Source organism: Malaclemys terrapin, chromosome 2 (assembly GCF_027887155.1).
Source record: "Malaclemys terrapin pileata isolate rMalTer1 chromosome 2, rMalTer1.hap1, whole genome shotgun sequence".
In the NCBI taxonomy this organism is placed as follows: Eukaryota; Metazoa; Chordata; order Testudines; family Emydidae; genus Malaclemys; species Malaclemys terrapin.
Genome location: NC_071506.1, coordinates 103,691,235 through 103,709,694, shown reverse-complemented (window position 1 = coordinate 103,709,694; position 18,460 = coordinate 103,691,235). Strand labels below are relative to the sequence as shown.

General features: G+C 41.3%; 1 protein-coding gene across 4 annotated transcripts in view; it reads left to right on the top strand.

Annotated features, from left to right (window-relative positions):
- The window catches only part of SLC66A2 (solute carrier family 66 member 2), a 97,037-nt gene that overhangs the window by 21,122 nt on the left and 57,455 nt on the right, over positions 1–18,460 (top strand). Inside the window, exon 5 of one of the 4 annotated variants that reach the window (XM_054020058.1) lies at positions 1,328–1,990. The exons of the other annotated variants lie outside the window; for them this stretch is intronic. Coding sequence (XP_053876033.1) covers positions 1,328–1,404 — 77 coding nt within the window. The 3' untranslated portion in view covers positions 1,405–1,990. Of the gene's footprint in view, positions 1–1,327; positions 1,991–18,460 lie in introns of those variants that run through there. 4 annotated transcript variants of the gene reach the window in all.

Below are 18,460 nucleotides of genomic sequence, written 5' to 3'. Positions count from 1 at the left end.
TCTTTCTGTTTTTCACACATTTTCCCCCAGAAAGGCGAGTCTGTGTGAAGCAAGCTATAAAGTATGGGAGCAGCTTTCAGCCAGGAGAAATGTTAGATGCTCATTTTGCAACACAGCAAATAAGGATTTCCCTATAACATCTCAAGTTCAGCAAAATGAAAATGGCTTACAACAAAACTTATTTATGAAGCTTTCCTCTCACAGCCCTCATTTTCAACAGGGCATCCTCTGTATTGCTATTGGGAGGGGGGAGGGATTTATAGCCCCACACACTTTGAAGCCCTCCCCCCCCCCCGTCACCATCTGGACTGGTGTTTTTGGAATAGATGCTAAGATTTTGAATGTTCTTTAGCTAGCCAGAGAGATTGAGAAATATGAGGTGCACCCTGCCTTTGTGTCATTTCCGGTTCTTAGAAGCCTGAAGATCCAGAGACTATGACGGTGTCTTAGCCAGGTTACCTTAGTTTAAGGAGTTTAGATACCACTTTATACTAGGTCTCAGATATCTCTAAACATAGAAGTTGCACCAATTTAACATAAGTTGTTTATTAAACCTATTTAGTTTGGTGCGATCCTCCCATGTAGACACTCTTATTTTGGAACCAGAGGACCCTATTTCAATTTTGGTTAAGTTGGTAAGAAATCAGTTTAAAGGAAATCCAACATAGGGCCCTCTTCTTCCAGAATAAGAGTACCTACATTGGGTTTTGAATCAGCATTACTGAATCTGTTTGTAAATGTAATCAAATTGGTGTTCAGCTTGTATGGAGACAAACCCTGACAGACAGAAACATTTCTGTATGGTGGTGCAATGCAGAGCACTTTCTTTAGACCATCGGATCAGTCCTGTGTATCGGATGATCTTTAATGGAGCATGTAGTCAAGAAATGCAATTGTCCTCCTCTGGATTTTCCAATTGGAAAAAAAAAAATTCATAACATTTCAAAAGTGCATGTTGGTTTAAAGCCAGTAATTTGCAAAGCACCTTTTCCTATTGTACCTCTTTCAAAAAACATTTTTCTGGGCTTTGCATGAAATAATATTTGTTTTGCTGTTTTGTCTCTTATCATTAGTTTGCAGTCATTCTCACTGGCTTATGTCAAAATGGACTTACCTATAGAATGTAAACGTGAATCTTACCCTATTTTTAACATGTTTACATTCTTCTTTTCTTTATTCGCGAATGCTTTCCAGTTTTTAGCTATGATATCATAAACAACAATCTGTTAACTTGTTGAAGGATGGCTTATTCTGAGTGCTCCAGGGAGCCATAAGAAAATAGAGAAACGATTATTAGTTGCTACATTTTACTTCTGTCTTTTAACAGATTACAAGTTTCTAAATATCAGTCACCTGGTGTTCAGTAAACAACGGGACCTGAATGTGTCTATGAAAATCTGCTGAAACTTAGAGTTGGGTCCCTTGATATCTGTGACGAGCAGTTTCTGAAATGAACTTCAACTTGCTTAGGAAAACAGGACAGATCAAAAGAAGTAGTCATACTGCATTTTGATGAAACAGTAAAACACGCTTTCAGGAATGCAAAAAGTTTAATGATTGTGTTTTGGGTACCTATTCTTTGTATGTTTGTTTCTTTAACCTGGATATTTTTAATTAGTGTAAATCTGTTTAAAATAGTTCTGAAGTAGAGGTGTGTGTGTGTGTGTGTGTGATTACATGTATATAATATCCTACTAGACTCAGAAAGTTTGCATGGGAGAAACACTACTTTATTGGGCTATAATGACACTAGTCATATTTTGGTTTACACAGGATGTGTTTAATTGAATTACGTCCTGCTTATGTCTATATAGCGGTGCTTTGTTTGTCCAGAGCCATGGCAATCTCACTAAAAATTTATGTAAGGAGGTGTTTGGTTTTTTGGCTCAGGGGATTATGTATTCCTTTACCTCTCTTAATGAATTTGGCAGACCATTTTTTCAAAAAAGTTATTACAACTGGGCTTTCTGCCCAGGACCGGCTCCAGAGTTTTTGCTGCCCCAAAAAAAAAAAAGCCACGGTTGGTGGCACTTCGGCGGCAGCTCTGCCGCCGTTGCTTCATTCTTCTGCGGCAATTCGGCGGCCGGTCCTTCCCTCTGAGAGGGACTGAGAGACCCACCGCTGAATTGCCGCCAAAGAGCCGGACGTGCCGCCCCAGGCACCTGCTTGCTGCGCTGGTTCCTGGAGCCGGCCCTGTTCCTGCCTCTCACTTCAAGTTTCGGTTCCCTAAAAACTCTTTAGTGTTTCTAGGCTTTGGGAGTCATTACATCTCTTTTGCAAAAGCATGGTAAGCATACAGTATATTGTATTCATTTTAACTTCAGTTAGCCCTGAAGGACGATTAGAGTGTTAAAGTGGAAAATGTTGCCCACTCTGCTATACCAATAGATCTGTGGGGAAATTGATAGATAAATGCTGATACTGAAGCTGTCCTCTGTCACCACCTTTGATACAGAAACTGAGCCCTTTCTATGCCCACTGGTGTTTCTCTTTAGACACATTTATTGTCCGTATTCCAGCAAACCACTTAATGCTACTGTTCCTCCGCACACACATTAACTGCAAAAGCTTTTATCTGATACCTGACTCTGAAAGCTGACTGCCTAGATTCTGTTCTACTAAGGGGCAGATCCTCAGTTGGTGTCATAGCTCTATTGACTTCAACAGTTATGACAATTTACGCCAGCTTTGGATCTGCCCTATGGTATGTAGCTTCCTGTTTTCATATAGAAACAAAATGATTCCCAGTTGTTCCAGGAAAAGGAAGATCTAAATAGCAACAGTTCTGAAGAAACTTTATTTAAAACAAAACAGTGGCCCTAGTTTTACACATTGCCTGTTGGTGTATCTAAAGATTAGCGTGAGAGCTAAATTAAAGTACTGCCTTGGTACTGCTTGCCCATTAAGAAAGCCAAGGCTTTTTCTTCAACCAGTTGGTTTGTCACTTGCTGAAATGCTTTAAAATAAATGTGGATGTTTTGTACTCTCCTGTATTGAGATGCAAGTTCTTGCCTACATTTTGAGCCTTTGAAATGAGATCTGGAGATTTTGGGTGAGACAGGACATGCAAGACACTGGATCAAGGTTATTAGATCTTTGAAGATATTTTTATAGCTCTGTGGTAGTCTCAGTAGTGCAGTGGGTAACTTCCAATGTATATGCATGTGATTAGCTGGATTTTATAATTTTCAAGTAAATATTTAAACAAGTTTGAAGGACGCTGCTGAAAGAAATCACAAGGGTTTCCTTTCTTGTTTACAAAGTTTTATTTTCAATCTTGAAATGAAGTTGTCTTGATATCTGTTGTGCTACTAAGCAGTGTGAGAGTTCTTGCTTGAAGTCTGCTTGCTTCTGGTCCACAGGACAGTAGAGTCCTAATGATATAGTAGGTGTCCAAAAACAATGTAGATTAATTATACATCAGTACAATAATATGGAAAACTGTAGTTTTAAAAAAGTTGTATATACGAAACTAGAATATGTCTGTGTAAACAAATTCATTTTAGGAGGTTCTTGTGTAAAAACAAATGGAAAAACCAGTGATGGATTGATTAGCTAGTTGGCCCCTGGGTACTAAGTGTGAACTGCTGCTGCACTACATGCAGCTGTGAGTATAATATGACAACGGAGGTAACTCACATTCCAGCCGCTGTCCTGTTCATTTCTTTCCTCCAGTTAGAAGACAAATAACTTAGTGGTAAACGAAATGAATAAGCAAGCTCTAGAACTCATAACTCAGATGCTAGTAAACTACATTGTGTCATGGCACCTGAGCCTTATTTGATTAGCTCTCTAGTTGCTTTTCTGTGGAGTGTTTTAGGTCTAGCTCTGGGATATGAGTTCTAGACCATATGTGGGTGCTATATAAATAATCCAATGGATAAGCAGATATATACACAGTGTGCTCCTCTGTTTGGTTCTTTACCATACTGATTAGAGTTGAAGACAGGGCAGAGCCAAACTTTCCATCAGCCAATCATGTGGATTCATCTTTGATTTTATTTTGTTCGTCTGGGGAGTTTAGTGAAAAAGAGACAATTACAGATCTCTATGCACCACTGCTATGTGTGTGTTTGTTTATGTAAAAAATTGTGGCTCTTGCTGGGTTTGGCTGCTACCACCCAGTACTGACCCAAGGAACTAAATCCCTTCTGCCCACTCTGTACTTCTCCAAAATTATAATGTCCTCCTTTAGACTGAGTTTTATTTTTTTAAAAATTTGTATGCATTACCACAGCATGTACGTGTATCATTAGGTTTCTTTTATTAGGGTTATTTTCCTAATATAAGGTTAGAAGTCAAAGGGATCCAGATCTGCTTTGGTTGAGGTGGTAGCATTCAGTGGTGCAGGATCGTGTAACCTACGCAATTTACTGTCTGATAACTGGCATGTCCTCCAGCTTGTCCTGTTGTATTAAGGTTGTAGTTCTGTGTTAGGGCCTCTTCTCCTCCCCCCCCATGTTTATTACTGTCTTATTCTTTTTGTGATATCTCTGAAAAGGAAATGGAAGATGAAGAATGGAGTGACAGCATTTTGAGCTTGTAGAAGTATATCCTTATTAAAATGAGGTGATCTTTGGTCACCTATGCAGAGTCCTTGTCACCTTTGGCTGTTGCCACATATGAAGCAGTGGGAACCACTGATAAATCATCATCTGCTTTCCACAAAGCAGCTGTAACTGGGTCATCTAATGTGATTCTTCCCCCCCCCCCCCCCACCCCTTGCTATTCAGGTTACTCTAAATAGATTTGATTAATATCACTACAAATAGGACTGTTAGACTAAATGTTTTAAGAAAAAAAAGGTGGAATTTGCTTAAGAATCTTGAAAGCTAAACAGATAATTTTTCCAGCTACACATCCAGAGAGAAAATAACTAGTTTTGTTGTAAAAGAAATGACGGCATCATAAAGCTAATGATATTAAAATCCTTGACCACCCCACACCTCCCTGATATTTGTAAACCAAATGGATTTGGGTCCATTTCTCTGTTTTTTAGATTCCATTTCTGTTAAGAAATGTAATTCTTTTAAAAACTTCAAAGAACTTTTTAGTATAGATTCTTCTTTAATTCTATAGATCTAATGCTGCTTTAACAGGAAGTCTTTTTGTGTGTGTCTGTCATGTGAGCTCTCTTTTAGAAATCTAGAGGAATTATTCAGTATAATGATGGCATGCCTTTATACAAGCATATCTTGGACTATAGAAGTTAGGAGAAGAAAATTGTGTTAATTTCATTTTTGTGCTTAATACTTATATTTAGGGTGTATATACTTAGGTGTTTCTCTTTCAGATTTCTTTTAGATAAGGACAGTAGAGAAAATCTTGGTTATGATAATGGATTGTGATCCTTGAAGCCTGGCTTGGTAGTTCAGACTGCAATACTTGAGTCTGCCCCTGCTTACCCCTCACAAGTCCATTACTTGTTTCTCAAAAGAGAATATCTTTCAGTCTGCAGCCATTTTATTCTTTTTATTTTTTTTAAGGTAGGTGGGGGAGAGGGGGAAGACCTCTGGTTTATGCAATATAAGGGTGAGGAGAGTTGGCCTCCCAGATCTAGGTTTATGACCCTGATCCAGAGCCCATTGATGTTGAGGGAAAGGTTCCTATTGGCTTCAGTGGGTTTTGGATCAAGACTGGGAAGCTCATCTCCCTTCTAAATGGGCCACAGGAAGGCGGGAGCTGTGGCTGCCAGGCCATTCCTTTCGTGAGGGGAGGGGAGTGTTGTCAGCCACCAACGTTCAAAACTCATGAACTAGATCCCCCAAAATCATGGATTTGGCCCCAGAATCACGTAATTAAATAAATCTCATATCTCTTGGTCTTTTTTTCTTTTTGTTTTTTTTTTATTTTGTTTTAGAACGCCTCTTGTTCATCCGCAGTGTCTGTGACAAGTAGTGTTGCTGACACTCCCAAGTTCATAGAGTAAGGTGATTTTTGACCTCACTGCAGGAGCTGTTGCTGGCTGGTTGATGGTGCTGAGCTCCCAGCCTCTTCCCCAAACACAAAGGCTCTAATTAACTCTGTGTGCCCCAATCCCACATCTGCCTTTCCAGCCCCAACATCTGCTCATCCTGTTCCTCTCCCTGACTCTGCTTTTTCTACAACTCCTGGGGGGAGGGGGATCAGCGGGGTCCTCTCTTCTCCCTTCTCAGGGTTAGGGAAGCGGGGAGGAGCAGAGCGCAGATTGACCCATTTTTCACAGTGGGGAGGGGAATGAGGAGGAGGGTGTGGAGTTGCTCTGAGCTGCTGGGCTATTTCTGCTCCTTCCTGTGAGAACGATGTCTGCTCCTCCCTCTTCCCCAGCCTCTGCTCCTGAAGGGAGGAGAGAGAGCTCTGTCTGCTTCCTGTAGCAGCTCTGATTGGCTGCTCTTCCCAAGAGGTGCATAATTGGGGAAGGCAGCCAAGGGGTTCCCACAGGCATGGCTAGGGTTACCATATTTCAACAAGCAAAAAAGAGGACGGGAGGAGCCCTGCCCTAGCCCCGCCCCTGCCCCTCCCACTTCCCGCCCCCCCAGAACTCCCAACCCTCCCCCTGTTCCTTGTCCCCTGACTGCCCCCTGCTGGGACCCCTGCCCCTAACTGCCCCCCGGGACTCCACTTCCCTATCTAAGCCTCCTTGCCTCTTGTCCCCTGACTGCCCCAACCCTTATCCACACCCCCACCCCCAGACAGACCCCTGGGACTCCCACGCCCCATCCAACCACTCCCCACCCCCTGACAGCCCCCCCCAGAACTCTCAACCCATCTAAACCCCTCTGCTCCCTGTCCCCTGACTGCTCCGATCCCTCTCCACACTCCTGCCCCCTGACAGCCCCCCCAGAACTCCCAACCCATCTAAACCCCTCTGCTCCCTGTCCCCTGACTGCTCCGATCCCTCTCCCCACTCCTGCCCCCTGACAGCTCCCCCCCAGAACTCCCAGCCCCCTACCCCCCGCTCCTTGTCCCCTAACTGCCCCTTCCTAAGACCCCCCCCCCCAACTGCCCCCCAGGACCCTACCCCCTACCTGTACCCTGACTGCCCAAAACTTTCTCCACTCCCCTCCAAAAGCCCCCCCCCCCGTTTCTTGACTGCCCCCTCCAGAACCTCCCTGTCCCTTCTCCTGCCCCCCCTTACCCTGCTGCTCAGAACAGGGTGTTGGGCTCTGTGCCAGCCGGACACATGGCTGAGCTCCCCTGCACAACACAAAACCCGGTCCCTGGCCCTGCACAGGGTTGCCGGAGCGGGCTGCAGGAGGAGGAGCTGCCGGCCGGCTCAGAATGCAGGGAGGGGGGGGTGGGAGGAGGAAGCTGCTCCGGAGTCCAGCCCGGGACTTTCCTGCAGCCCTCCCAGCCGCCCTCCCAGCCGGGGGAGGGGGAAATCCCGGACATTGTGAGTGCTTTACAAATTCCCCCCGGACACTATTTTTAGCACACAAAAGGAGGACATGTCCGGGTAAATCCGGACGAATGGTAACCCTAGGCATGGCTGAAATTTGAGAGAGGGCTGGAGTTTCTTCTGTCATTGTGATACTGGCTCCAGCCTGGCCAAAGTTGCATGACTTGCAAAGAAATCACAAGAGCTGGCAATGCTGGGAGTGGGAATATATTTGTTGTGGAGTTGGGTTTGATAAGAAGGTTTCCCTCACCCATGCAACTAACCGAGACACCAGTTTGGCCCGAAGGGTAAGCAGCTCAGCATCGTTCTGGAGTCTGCAATGTCTATGAAGTCACCTTCATTTGATGAAGAGCTCCCCCTCACCCACAGCTGTTCTGTCAGGCAGTCCTGGAAGAGCACTATAATCTGTTTTCATTATTTTTTAAAAAAGTAAATTTATAGTTTACATGGTTACAGAGAAAAAGTTTGAAAATGCAACCCAGGTGCACCCAGAAGGCTCAGAAACCCCAGAAGACAGACAAAAATGATCCACCCAAAATCTCATGATTTTTAAGCCAATCTCATGATTCTTGTGTCATGACTCATGATTTTTGCACACTTGGGGTTGGGTCGCCTGGCAGCTAGAGGTTCCTGTTTGTCAGCATATATGTAGGGCTGGTTGAAAATTTTCCACTGAATCTTTTTTTAATGGAAAATTTTGGGTTTTCAACTAAGAGTTGGTATGTATTTATTTATTTATAGGTAGCACCCTGATGTTTTAGGCTGTGCACAAATACAGGAGACGATCTAATCCCTGCTCTGAAAAGCTTACAGCTTGAAAAGAGAAAAACATGCAAAGGTTGGGGTTGCAAGATACAGGAAATTCTTATATTAGATGGAGGAACAACTGTGTCCGATGGTGGGAGAAAAGAGAGCTAGTAAAAGTGGCATTATATGACATAGCAGCCTGCTACCAGATTGGGAATGGATAGTAATACCAAATGGACACACGAGATAAAACCCAACTCTGTGTGTAGCCCTATCCTGGATGGATCTTACCTACGTAGCTATGATCATACCATAACTCTTACTTTTACTTTGGCAATGCTTGCAATGCTTTTCATATCCATAAGGTCTCATTGAATTGAAACTGAATAAAAGGCCGGGAAGGCGTTATTGAAGGGACTGGTTGGTAGTAATAATACTTTGGACATGGTGATCTTTATGATTTTGGGGGTGAAAACTTTGAATGAATAAAACCTTTGCTAATGCAGAATGTGTCCATTTTTAACCAAGCAAGAAAAGTTTTATTGCTTATGGCTACATTTGACCACATGAGGGTGCTCATGGGTTTCCAAAGTCAGTCTATAGAGTACCTTAAATGGAATGGGGGAAACGATTTAAATGTTAAAGACATGATCTTGTTGTCAGGGGTATGAATCTAAATATAGAATCAGTGGGTAAAAGTCTCTCTCTCTCTGGATCTTAAAAATGTAGTTCAGTGGGCAGAGGAAAGAGTTGGATAAGAATAAAATGAATTATTCAGATTTGTAACCTCAGAGGAAAAAATGAAAAAGAGGGGAAGGTAGGTGTGTGTGTGTGTGTGTGTGAGAGAGAGAGGAGAGAAAACAAACACACACACACACACACACTATATGAACATACATCCTAGAGAAAATAGAATAATGTATGTGCAGCAAAACACTATTACATTTGTTTCAGCTGGAGGAGTGAGTGTTCAAATCACACACTCTTTGAATGCACCTATACTCCTTAGAAGCTCTGTTCATAGTTTAAATTTGGCTTCTTGTTAAAATACCTTAATGTTTAACCAATAGGAATGCAGCCTGCAGGTTTAGAGGAATACAAAGGTTTGGTTGTCTAACTTCTGTAATTCTCTGCCTTGCTGCCTCTCCCATCCAAAACCCCATACACTTAATGCAAAATAGTGAAGAGTGTAGCAGACTGGAGGGAGCAGAAAAACCATGATCTTTTATATGGTGGGATGAGTGGTCATTTCATTGCAGAAAATGTACACTCTTGCAGCATTCAAAGTTGTAACAAACCTACAACATTCAGGAATAGCCATTCAAAGCTAAGGTTCTTGTTCCCTTGTGTATGAATTTTATGATTGCATAGCACTATCTGACGCAGCATACACTTCAGCAAGTGTGTGTGTGTGTGTGTGTGTATATATATGCTGAAGTGTATGCTGCGTCAGATAGTGCTATGCAATCATAAAATTCATACACAAGGGAACAAGAACCTTAGCTTATATATAATATAAAAAATAAAAATTCCTGGCCAGATTTTCAAATGCCTTGCCACCCAGCATCACCTGTTAAGAGCAATGGAATTTGCTGGGTGCTGAGGTCTTAAATAGAAAAGTATGTTATTTTACGTGTGTGTGTGTGTGTGTGTGTGTGTAATAAATATAAATGAAATAAAATATTTGACCTGCTAGGATTGATAGCAAACTCAATCATAAAATGTGCAGCCAGATTTTTTTTTTTTTTTTTTTTTTTAAGAGTGCTGTAGAAACATTAACTAATCCTTACCCCTGCAAGGGAGGTAAGAGCCGTAGTTTGCCTTCATTTTGTGTTATTGACTTATCTGGAAGGCTGTCATGTGAATCAGTGGCAGGATGCTCTGTTGGGACCATTGTCCCTGCTTTATAAATTAGTGGGCCTGATTTTAATCTCTCTCCTGATTTTTCACTTCCATTGATGTCAAGCTATATGTCAGATCAGAACTGGGCCCACAGAGGCAAAGGACCAACTTTTCAAGAGGTATCCACTAGTCTTCGGTGCCCAACTTGAGATAACTGAGGGCCTGATTGTCAGAGGTGGTAAGCACCTGCAGCTTTTGTTACTTGAAGCTGTTATTTAGCACCTTTTTAAAATGAGACCATAGGGTTGCCAAGTGGAGCACCTTTAGAAAGTTTGAGCTGAAGTGACTTGCCCAAGTCCACACATGGAGTGGATGTCATAGGCCAGGGGTAGGCAACCTATGGCACATGTGCCAAAGGCGGCACACAAGCTGATTTTCAGTGGCACTCACTGCCCGGGTCCTGGCCACTGGTCCAGGGGGCTCTGCATTTTAATTTAATTTTAAATGAAGCTTCTTAAACATTTTAAAAACCTTATTTACTTTACATACAACAATAGTTTAGTTATTTATTATAGACTTTTAGAAAGAGACCTTCTAAAAACGTTAAAATGTATTACTGGCACGCGAAACCTTAAATTAGAGTGAATAAATGAAGACTCGGCACACCACTTCTGAAAGGTTGCCAACCCCTGTCATAGGCATTCCTGACTGTAGAGTATACTCAGTGCACTTTATTTTGCCACCTTTTATATGTTATGAACATTATATATGGCTATTTGTTTGTTAAATTCCATATTTGATATGCTACTAGAAGCTAGTAACTTTATTATTTAAAATGCACAAGGAATGTAAAGGACTAGGCTGGATTGATTTAAATCAAAATTATTTAAATTGATTTTAATCATGTTTTGCATTTGTGCTTTATTAGTTATTTTCCTAAAGAAAATAACTTCTTTGGTAACCATTTAAACATATCATTTGCAATTGTAGTCTTTAGAGAAAATTTGGTATTTTTTTTTCCCGCTAACCAGGAGGATACCTTATATATTTACACATTTATTTAAGCAATTACATAGCTTACATGTTTTTAGATTCTTAATTTTTACCTTATGCTAAAAATGATGAGTGATGCATTTCTTATTTACTAGATTGGTGTTTTTTTTGTTTTGTTTTAACTTGTGATTTATGTCATGCTTTTTGGATGCAAGTTAAAATTAAATTTAAAATGCACAAAAACTGCATTTTAATTTTGTTTTTTAAATGAAATAAAACTACCTTAAATGTTTTTGAAACATAAGGGGAAAAATTACAAAGTTTATCAAAACATGTTTTGCATTTGAAACTAACTGATTTATTAAACAAAGGAAGTATTATCTGTAGTTAGTGAATTGAACTGATTATTTCTGGTCACTGTGCCCTACAGAATTTTAGATCTAGAAGATGTCATCCTCACACCTAGCTTTTATTCATAGATTGGAAGAGGAAAACAAGCTGTCCTGCTTTTCAACTCTCAACTGGCTTTTTAACTTTGAATGAACTAGTTATTGAACTGAACTAGCTGAATAAACTGAAATGAACAAAATATTCTTCTCTTTGCACCTGCTACTGCTGTCAAAAGCTGACTTAGCTCTTTAACAAACTAGTTCCAGGTGCTTAGCCAGTGACTTCCAGGTGCTCAGTGGTTTGACTTTCTTTACAGTTTAGCAGCAAACACCAAGTACATACTTTTAATTAAAATGATTGTAATAGGTTAAGGCTTAACCTATAGGTTGTCAATTTAAAATGTACTTTTAAATAGGTTTTTTTTTTAAAAAATAAACGTGTATAATTTTTTCCCCAAAATTTGATTTACTTTTTTAATCTACCTTGTACAGGTCTACTTTAGTGAAGTCTGCATATAAACACTTTTTTGTTAACAAAAATGCATTAAACCACCAGTGTAGGGAATCTTATTCCCAATGACACTTAATTGAATCACCATTTTCTTTGTTTCCATCAAGGGGAAATAAGATGATAAAACTTTATTCCTTTTTAGACCTAAAATAAGGTCCTTATCCTGCAGTGTGATGAGCACCATTGATTCCCATTGATTTAAACAGGAACCGAGGATACTTAAAACCTTGCAGAATTTGGCTCTTTATCTTCTGTAATTATTTATTTATTCATTTGACTCTTGAAAGTTTAACTGACTTAGGTTTTTCTTACTAGCTGTTCTTTTGAAATACTTGTTAGTTTCTTGAATATCTATTTATCTTTTAATGGACGACTACATTTTTTATGAAGCTTAAGGTCCAAGTCATATCTTAAAAAAGCCAGCCAGGCAGTGTGCATACCAAATCATTACTTTTGAGGATCAGCAATCTTAAAGTATGCCCAAGGAACTATTGATAAATGCTGACAGAATGAATCTGATCTTATGAATTATTCCGGAGTGCTCTTCCTACATCTCTGTTGGGAGGAGCGCTATTAGGAAAAATGGCATTGTATTCGACTGTGAATGAGAGATGAGGTATTTGGTTATAAATGCTATGTTAGCACAGATTGTGTGTATAAAAGAAAATTAATAACCACTCATGTTCCATCATACTTTTAGGCAGGACTGCTTCTTTTGAAGTTTTCTTGAAGCACTGGAATATCTTCTCCTCTTTCCTTTCCATTCTCTATTTCACCTAACTGATTATCGGAAATGTAATAGTCATTTCAAGGAAGAACATATTACCCTTTATTATTTATTTTTTTAATAATTGTTATGCTGTTGAATTCAGTATTTTAGGAAAAGAATGTAGGGTCAGGGAGGTTGGGGAAAATGAGCATTACATTTCTAAAAGTTCAGAAAAATTAAAAATTTCCTATTTTTTTGATTACCTTGAAAGGAAGTTAAAATTTCTATCTACAATGCATAATGATGTTGTTGGTGATACCATGTGATCAGGGAAAAACACTTCTAGTTTTCATTTATGAGCCAATAAGCACCAGGTTTTGAATTTTAGTGTTCTATAAGGACACTAAAAATACTCTAAATACCCAGATGACTTAAATGAAGGGCATAGTGTCTTTCTTCTTTGTGAGTGGTTCTGTATCATGTGGGGAGGCTGCAAGGATGCAGTGAATGGGCAGACTTGTAGCTTCATAGTAATTTGATGACATTTGACTCATAAATCAGCAGTTAATGAATGTAGAAAATGAATAGTAGGATTATTTAGTCTGCTGTCATTTTCACAGCTAAAAAGTAGTATATGATTAACTTGCATTTATTAAGTTGAGGATTAGGTATTTTTCAGGTATTAATCAATAAAGCAGACTTCTAAAATGTAGGAATAGTACCAGTCTTTACATTGATCATGTTTTGTGGTAAGTTTAAACACCAAAGAACCTTCTTTTCAGTAACATTTATGCATATTTTATTACTGTTTCTGTATTTTATTCATACAGTGAAACAGTTTTATTCGGTGAATGACATATTTGGAAAATACTATATGCGGGGTTGTATTTAAGAGCCCTGTTATGATTTAAGTTCACCTCTCAAGATTTTGAGGGTTTTATTTTTTTAAATTTTGTTAAATGATACCTACCTCAGTTTAATTGCATGTCTATATTTTTTTTCTATGGATAATCTGTGGGATGAATGTGACTGTCATTTTTTTCTTTCTGCTTAGAAGGCAGCATTGACTCTGCCTGCCAAAGACTTATTTTTACCTCTAGCTTAATTACTGTAGAACCAGTGCCATATAGCTTGGATCAATACAAAGCTGCATGTTTGGTATTTTCAGTGACACAGGCACTCGACCCCCTTCAGTGTTCAAAATAAAATGTTTTACTGTTGCTGGACCTGCAACTCCCCTTTAAAAATTCAATGAGATTAATCCTCCTGCTTGTAGGAGCAGTTCTACAGTGGGTTTCTTTAGTCTTATATCTCCCAAGTATGATGATTTGACAGTTAAAAAGTCACTATTTATTTTCAATAAAAATGTAGTAGCTGTAAATAGTGTAGGGTTTCCAACTTTCTAACAGCAGAAAACTGAACACCCTTGCCCCACTCTCTCCATCCCCCCTCCCACACTCGCTCATTTTCACCAGGCTGGGGCAGGGGGTTGGGGCGTGTGGGGGGGGGGGGCGGCACTTACCTCAGGCAGCTCCCGGGAGTGGCCAGTATGTCCCCCTGGCTCCTAGGTGGAGGGGCCAGTGGGCTCTGCGTGCTGCCTGCCCTCACAGTTCTTGTTGGCCAATTGGAGCTGCAGAGCTGGTGCTTGGCGCAGGGGCAGTACACAGAGCCGCCATGGCTACCCCTACACCTAGGAGCCGGACTAGGTTGCCAACCCTCCCGGATGGCCGGGAGTCTCCAGGAATTGGGCTCGATCTCCCAGAGGCTACTAAAGCCAATCCAGGAGATTTTAGGCTGCTAAAAGTTTGGGGGGGCTAAGGAAGGTTCCCTGCCTGCCCTGGCTCCACGCCACTCCCAGAAGTGGCCGGCATGTCCGGTAGCAGCTCTTAGGAGGAGGCGCGGCCAGGGGGACTCTGTGCACTGCCCCTGCCCCGTGCGCTGACTCCGCAGCTCCCATTAGCCAGGAATGGGGAACTGCAGCCAATAGGAGCTGTGGGGGTGGTACATGCAGACAGGAGCAGAGCCACTAGACAGTTGGCAACCCTAACCTGGAGGGACATGCCGTCCGCTTCCAGGGAGCCCCAGAGAACCGGGTAGAGAGCCTGCTTGTGCCACCACCTGGACTTTTAATGCCCCGGTCAGCGGTGCTGACCGGAGCCTCCAGGGCAGGGATTTTCAAACTGGGGGTCGGCACTCCTCAGGGGGTCACAAGGCTCTTACATAGGGGGGGTCACGAGCTGTCAGCCTCCATCCCAAACCCCACTTTGCCTCCAGCATTTATAATGAAGTTAAATATATAAAAAGTGTTTTTAATTTATAAGGAGAGGTCGCACTCAGAGGTTTGCTATGTGAAAGGGGTCACCAGTACAAAAGTTTGAGAACCACTGCTCCAGGGCCCCTTTTCGACTAGGTGTTCTGGTTGAAAACCAGACACATGGCAACCCTAAAATAGTGGCTCTGTCCTATTGTTCTCAATGGGACTGAAGCCAAAGGTGCTGTGTTATGATGTCTTTTTTTCAGAATGGCCCTCACCTTCTGCTGTTACCAATGAGAGTGAAGCCAAGCTGCTGTCCGTGGCCACCATCTCATGAGGTCATCTTGGTTTTACTCTATTTGAGAACAACAGGATATGGCAGCAGTTTGGAAAGAGGAGAATTTTTTTCCCTGAAATTCTCTGTAGCAGAACATAATTTGTCAACCTCTGCTGAAGAAAAAACTTTCAGTTATGAAGAATAACAGCAAAGAATGATGATTAATCCTAATAGCATTTGTTCAAATGTAGACAGTACATGAGATTTCTGTGGATTTTAATTATATGGAAAGTTTGAAGGATCTGCATTATTCCATTAAGATCATTCAGAACAAAAAATGATTTGATGTAGTCTTACATTTTTTTTAAGAACCTGAAAAATAATCGTTAACCAATTCATTCTGAACTTGAAGAATAAGGGCTGTAATTTGGCAAAATATGCTGCATTCCTCATAGGTATTTTACCAAGTGGCTGACTCCCTGCTTGAAGTGAAAAACTCAGCTCAACCTGAACAATGTAAGCAGGAGAAGCACTTCTGTAGTGAACAAAGAGCTAACGGCTGTGTGTTTCACTTGTTCTCTCTCTGCAGCAGCTAAGAGGACCAATCCAGCTCCCATTGAAGTTGATGGAAAGACTTCCCTGGACTTCAACAGGAGTTTATTGGGCCTATCAGGAGGATTTAAGAGAGAGGGCTGAAGTTAAATACCTAAAATTTGTTTTTTGTGAACTTTTGCCCCCTTCCTTCTCCCATACCTATGAAGGTGCTCTGATAAATAGTATGTGATTAATAAGCGAGAGGGGAAAAATGACCTTAAGAGATGTTGTCTTCATAAACCTCTATGTTGTCCTGCTTGAATCTACAAGGAAAGTGGTAGGAGAGAGCATATTCTGGTCTGTTACCCAAACAAGTGAAGAAATGTATGTGCTGCTCAGGCCCTAAACAATTTCTCACCTTCAGTCCCCTGACTGCAAATAATGCCAGTGTGGATTCTTCCTTTATACTCACGGAGCCATGGATGGCCTTATGAACATATAATTAGGGCTTCTGGTGGTTTTTTTTTTTTTTTTTTTTTGGGGTGGGGGGGTATTAACTTTTTCCTTTTTCAAGGTTTATTTTTTAACAATTGTTGAGTTTTATGTAGAAGTCCAATAATTTGGGGTGGGGTGGCGGGGGTCTTCTGGGTTTTCTCTTTGTGTATATACTCTGACTAATCTCTTTTGTAATGTTCCCTTGGATTTGAAAATTAGTCAATTTCACATTTTCAGATGGTTACATCTGAAATTTCAGTGTTGTAACCATGGGGGTCCAGATCCAAAATGAGGTTATGGAGGAGTTGTGGAGGGGTCATGGGCAAAGTTCCCGCTAATTTTTCCCATCCATGTGCGGAATTAATTTTGTTATGTGCCCCAATATGGAGGTGATGTGGGGTGGGGCTGAGGGGTTCAGAGTGTGGGAGGGGGCCCACGGCTGGGGCAGAAGTTTGGGGTGAGGGCTCCAGCTGGGGATGGAGGGGTTCAGGGTGCAGCAGGCACGCACCTTAGAGGGACCGTAGGTCATGGAATCGCCATCCTCACTTCTCAAGCTCTGAAGGCAGCACACCCTGAGCTTCCTACATCCACAGGAGGTTCCCGGAGGTGGAGGTGGGTCTGATCTCCCATTGAGAGCGGCCATGCAGGGGAAAAGCAAGTCATGTTCCTACACAGCCTGGCTGGAACTAGCAGCTAGGAGCCCCTGGCTGAGGTGCTGCCAGCAGGTCGGGGGAGATCAGACCCACCTCCAAGTCTTGCAACCTCCTGCGACTGCAGGAAACTTCGGGGCTGCTGCCAAGTCCTCCAGCTGGGGTAGGTACCTGGAGGTGAGTCTGATCTCCCCCAAGGATGGCTGTGCAGGGGAAGAGCATGTCCCGTCCCTCCCCAGCCCAGAGGGAACTAACAGCTGGAGCCAACGGGTAGTCCCTCTTTCCCCCACCTCCCCAGCCCTTCCTTTGCCCTCCCCTCCATTAGCTAGATTTCATGGGAGAGGTTTGATTTCATGGTCCGTGACATGTTTTTCATGGCTGTGAATTTGGTAGGGCCTTATTTATATGGGCACAGTCTTTTTTTTTTTTTTTTTGGGAAAAAAATCACTTGCAGCTCAGCTTTAAGTTACAAAAAGAAACTTTGTTCTTTAGCACCCTCTGTGTTTATAATAGGGTTTGGTTGCTTGATTTGTAAGGGAACTTTTACAAACTGTGCGCGCAGCTGTTCAATGAGGCAGTTTTATAACTCTCCATTCTTAATTTCCCATCGATAATAATTGAGAAGAGTGAGTGGCTACTCTTGGACTTTTCCCCTCACTGTCCAAATATACAAGACATCCCATGCAAACAGCCAAAATGGAAAAAATACGTAGGGTTTTTATACTGCCACCTGTAACTGTAGTATCAAAGCCCTTTCCATGTAAAATCAATAGTAATTTGATTCAGAATCCTTCTTTTGTCTTTAACTCTTCACTGCCTCTGCAAAAGCTTTGGTATTTACGCACTCATTCCTCCCTCCAGCCCCTTCTGTGAGAAGGGGGTAGTAAAATAACTTGTAATTACACATCCAAGGAATAGAACAAACAAAATTAATATCAGAATGACTTAAATAGTCCTCTCCACAAATTCCTAATTAAATTCCTGTGTATAATAGATGTGGAAGGCTGCACAGTTCATCAGTCTAATAGCTCATCAGCTGTGATTCCCTTCTCCCCCCTGTTCCCTTGAGTAAAGACAGTATGTGTAACAAGCATGACAAAGGAAGACAAATGTCTATATCATTTAGCCATAAAAACTGCTCTATGCTGTGGTAGGGGGGTGTTAATCTTGTTAGTGAACACCATTTATACTCTTGTCTCTGTTTTTCGTTTGATTCCTCTTTACAAATTCAGTTTAAAAAAACAAGGTTAAATTCCAGAAGATTTGAAAGAAAACAAATGATTCACTTCAGTATTTTAATTTCTTGTTCCACCTCTTTCTCTCCTAAAATTGCATTTATCTTAATAATTGGGGTACTAATATACAGACGCAATACTTTTATAAATGAACACAATGATCTTAAAAAAAAAAAAAAAATGTCTTGCATAACTATTGTCAATCATGTCAGACCCGAGATTAAGAAGCTAAAGGAAAAGGTTTTTTTTATGGTAGTTCAGTTTCACTTAGCTTTTTCAGCTTTCCTATCACAGGCATTGAAATCAATGAGACCAACGTCCCTGAATAAAACTCTTTAATGGCTTCCATCCCCACAAATTCTCTTTGTTTAAAGGAGTGGTAGAGATATGGCTTGAAATTCTACCTGTTTCGGTTCAGTCAGTGTATAGCAGGGGTTGTCAAACTG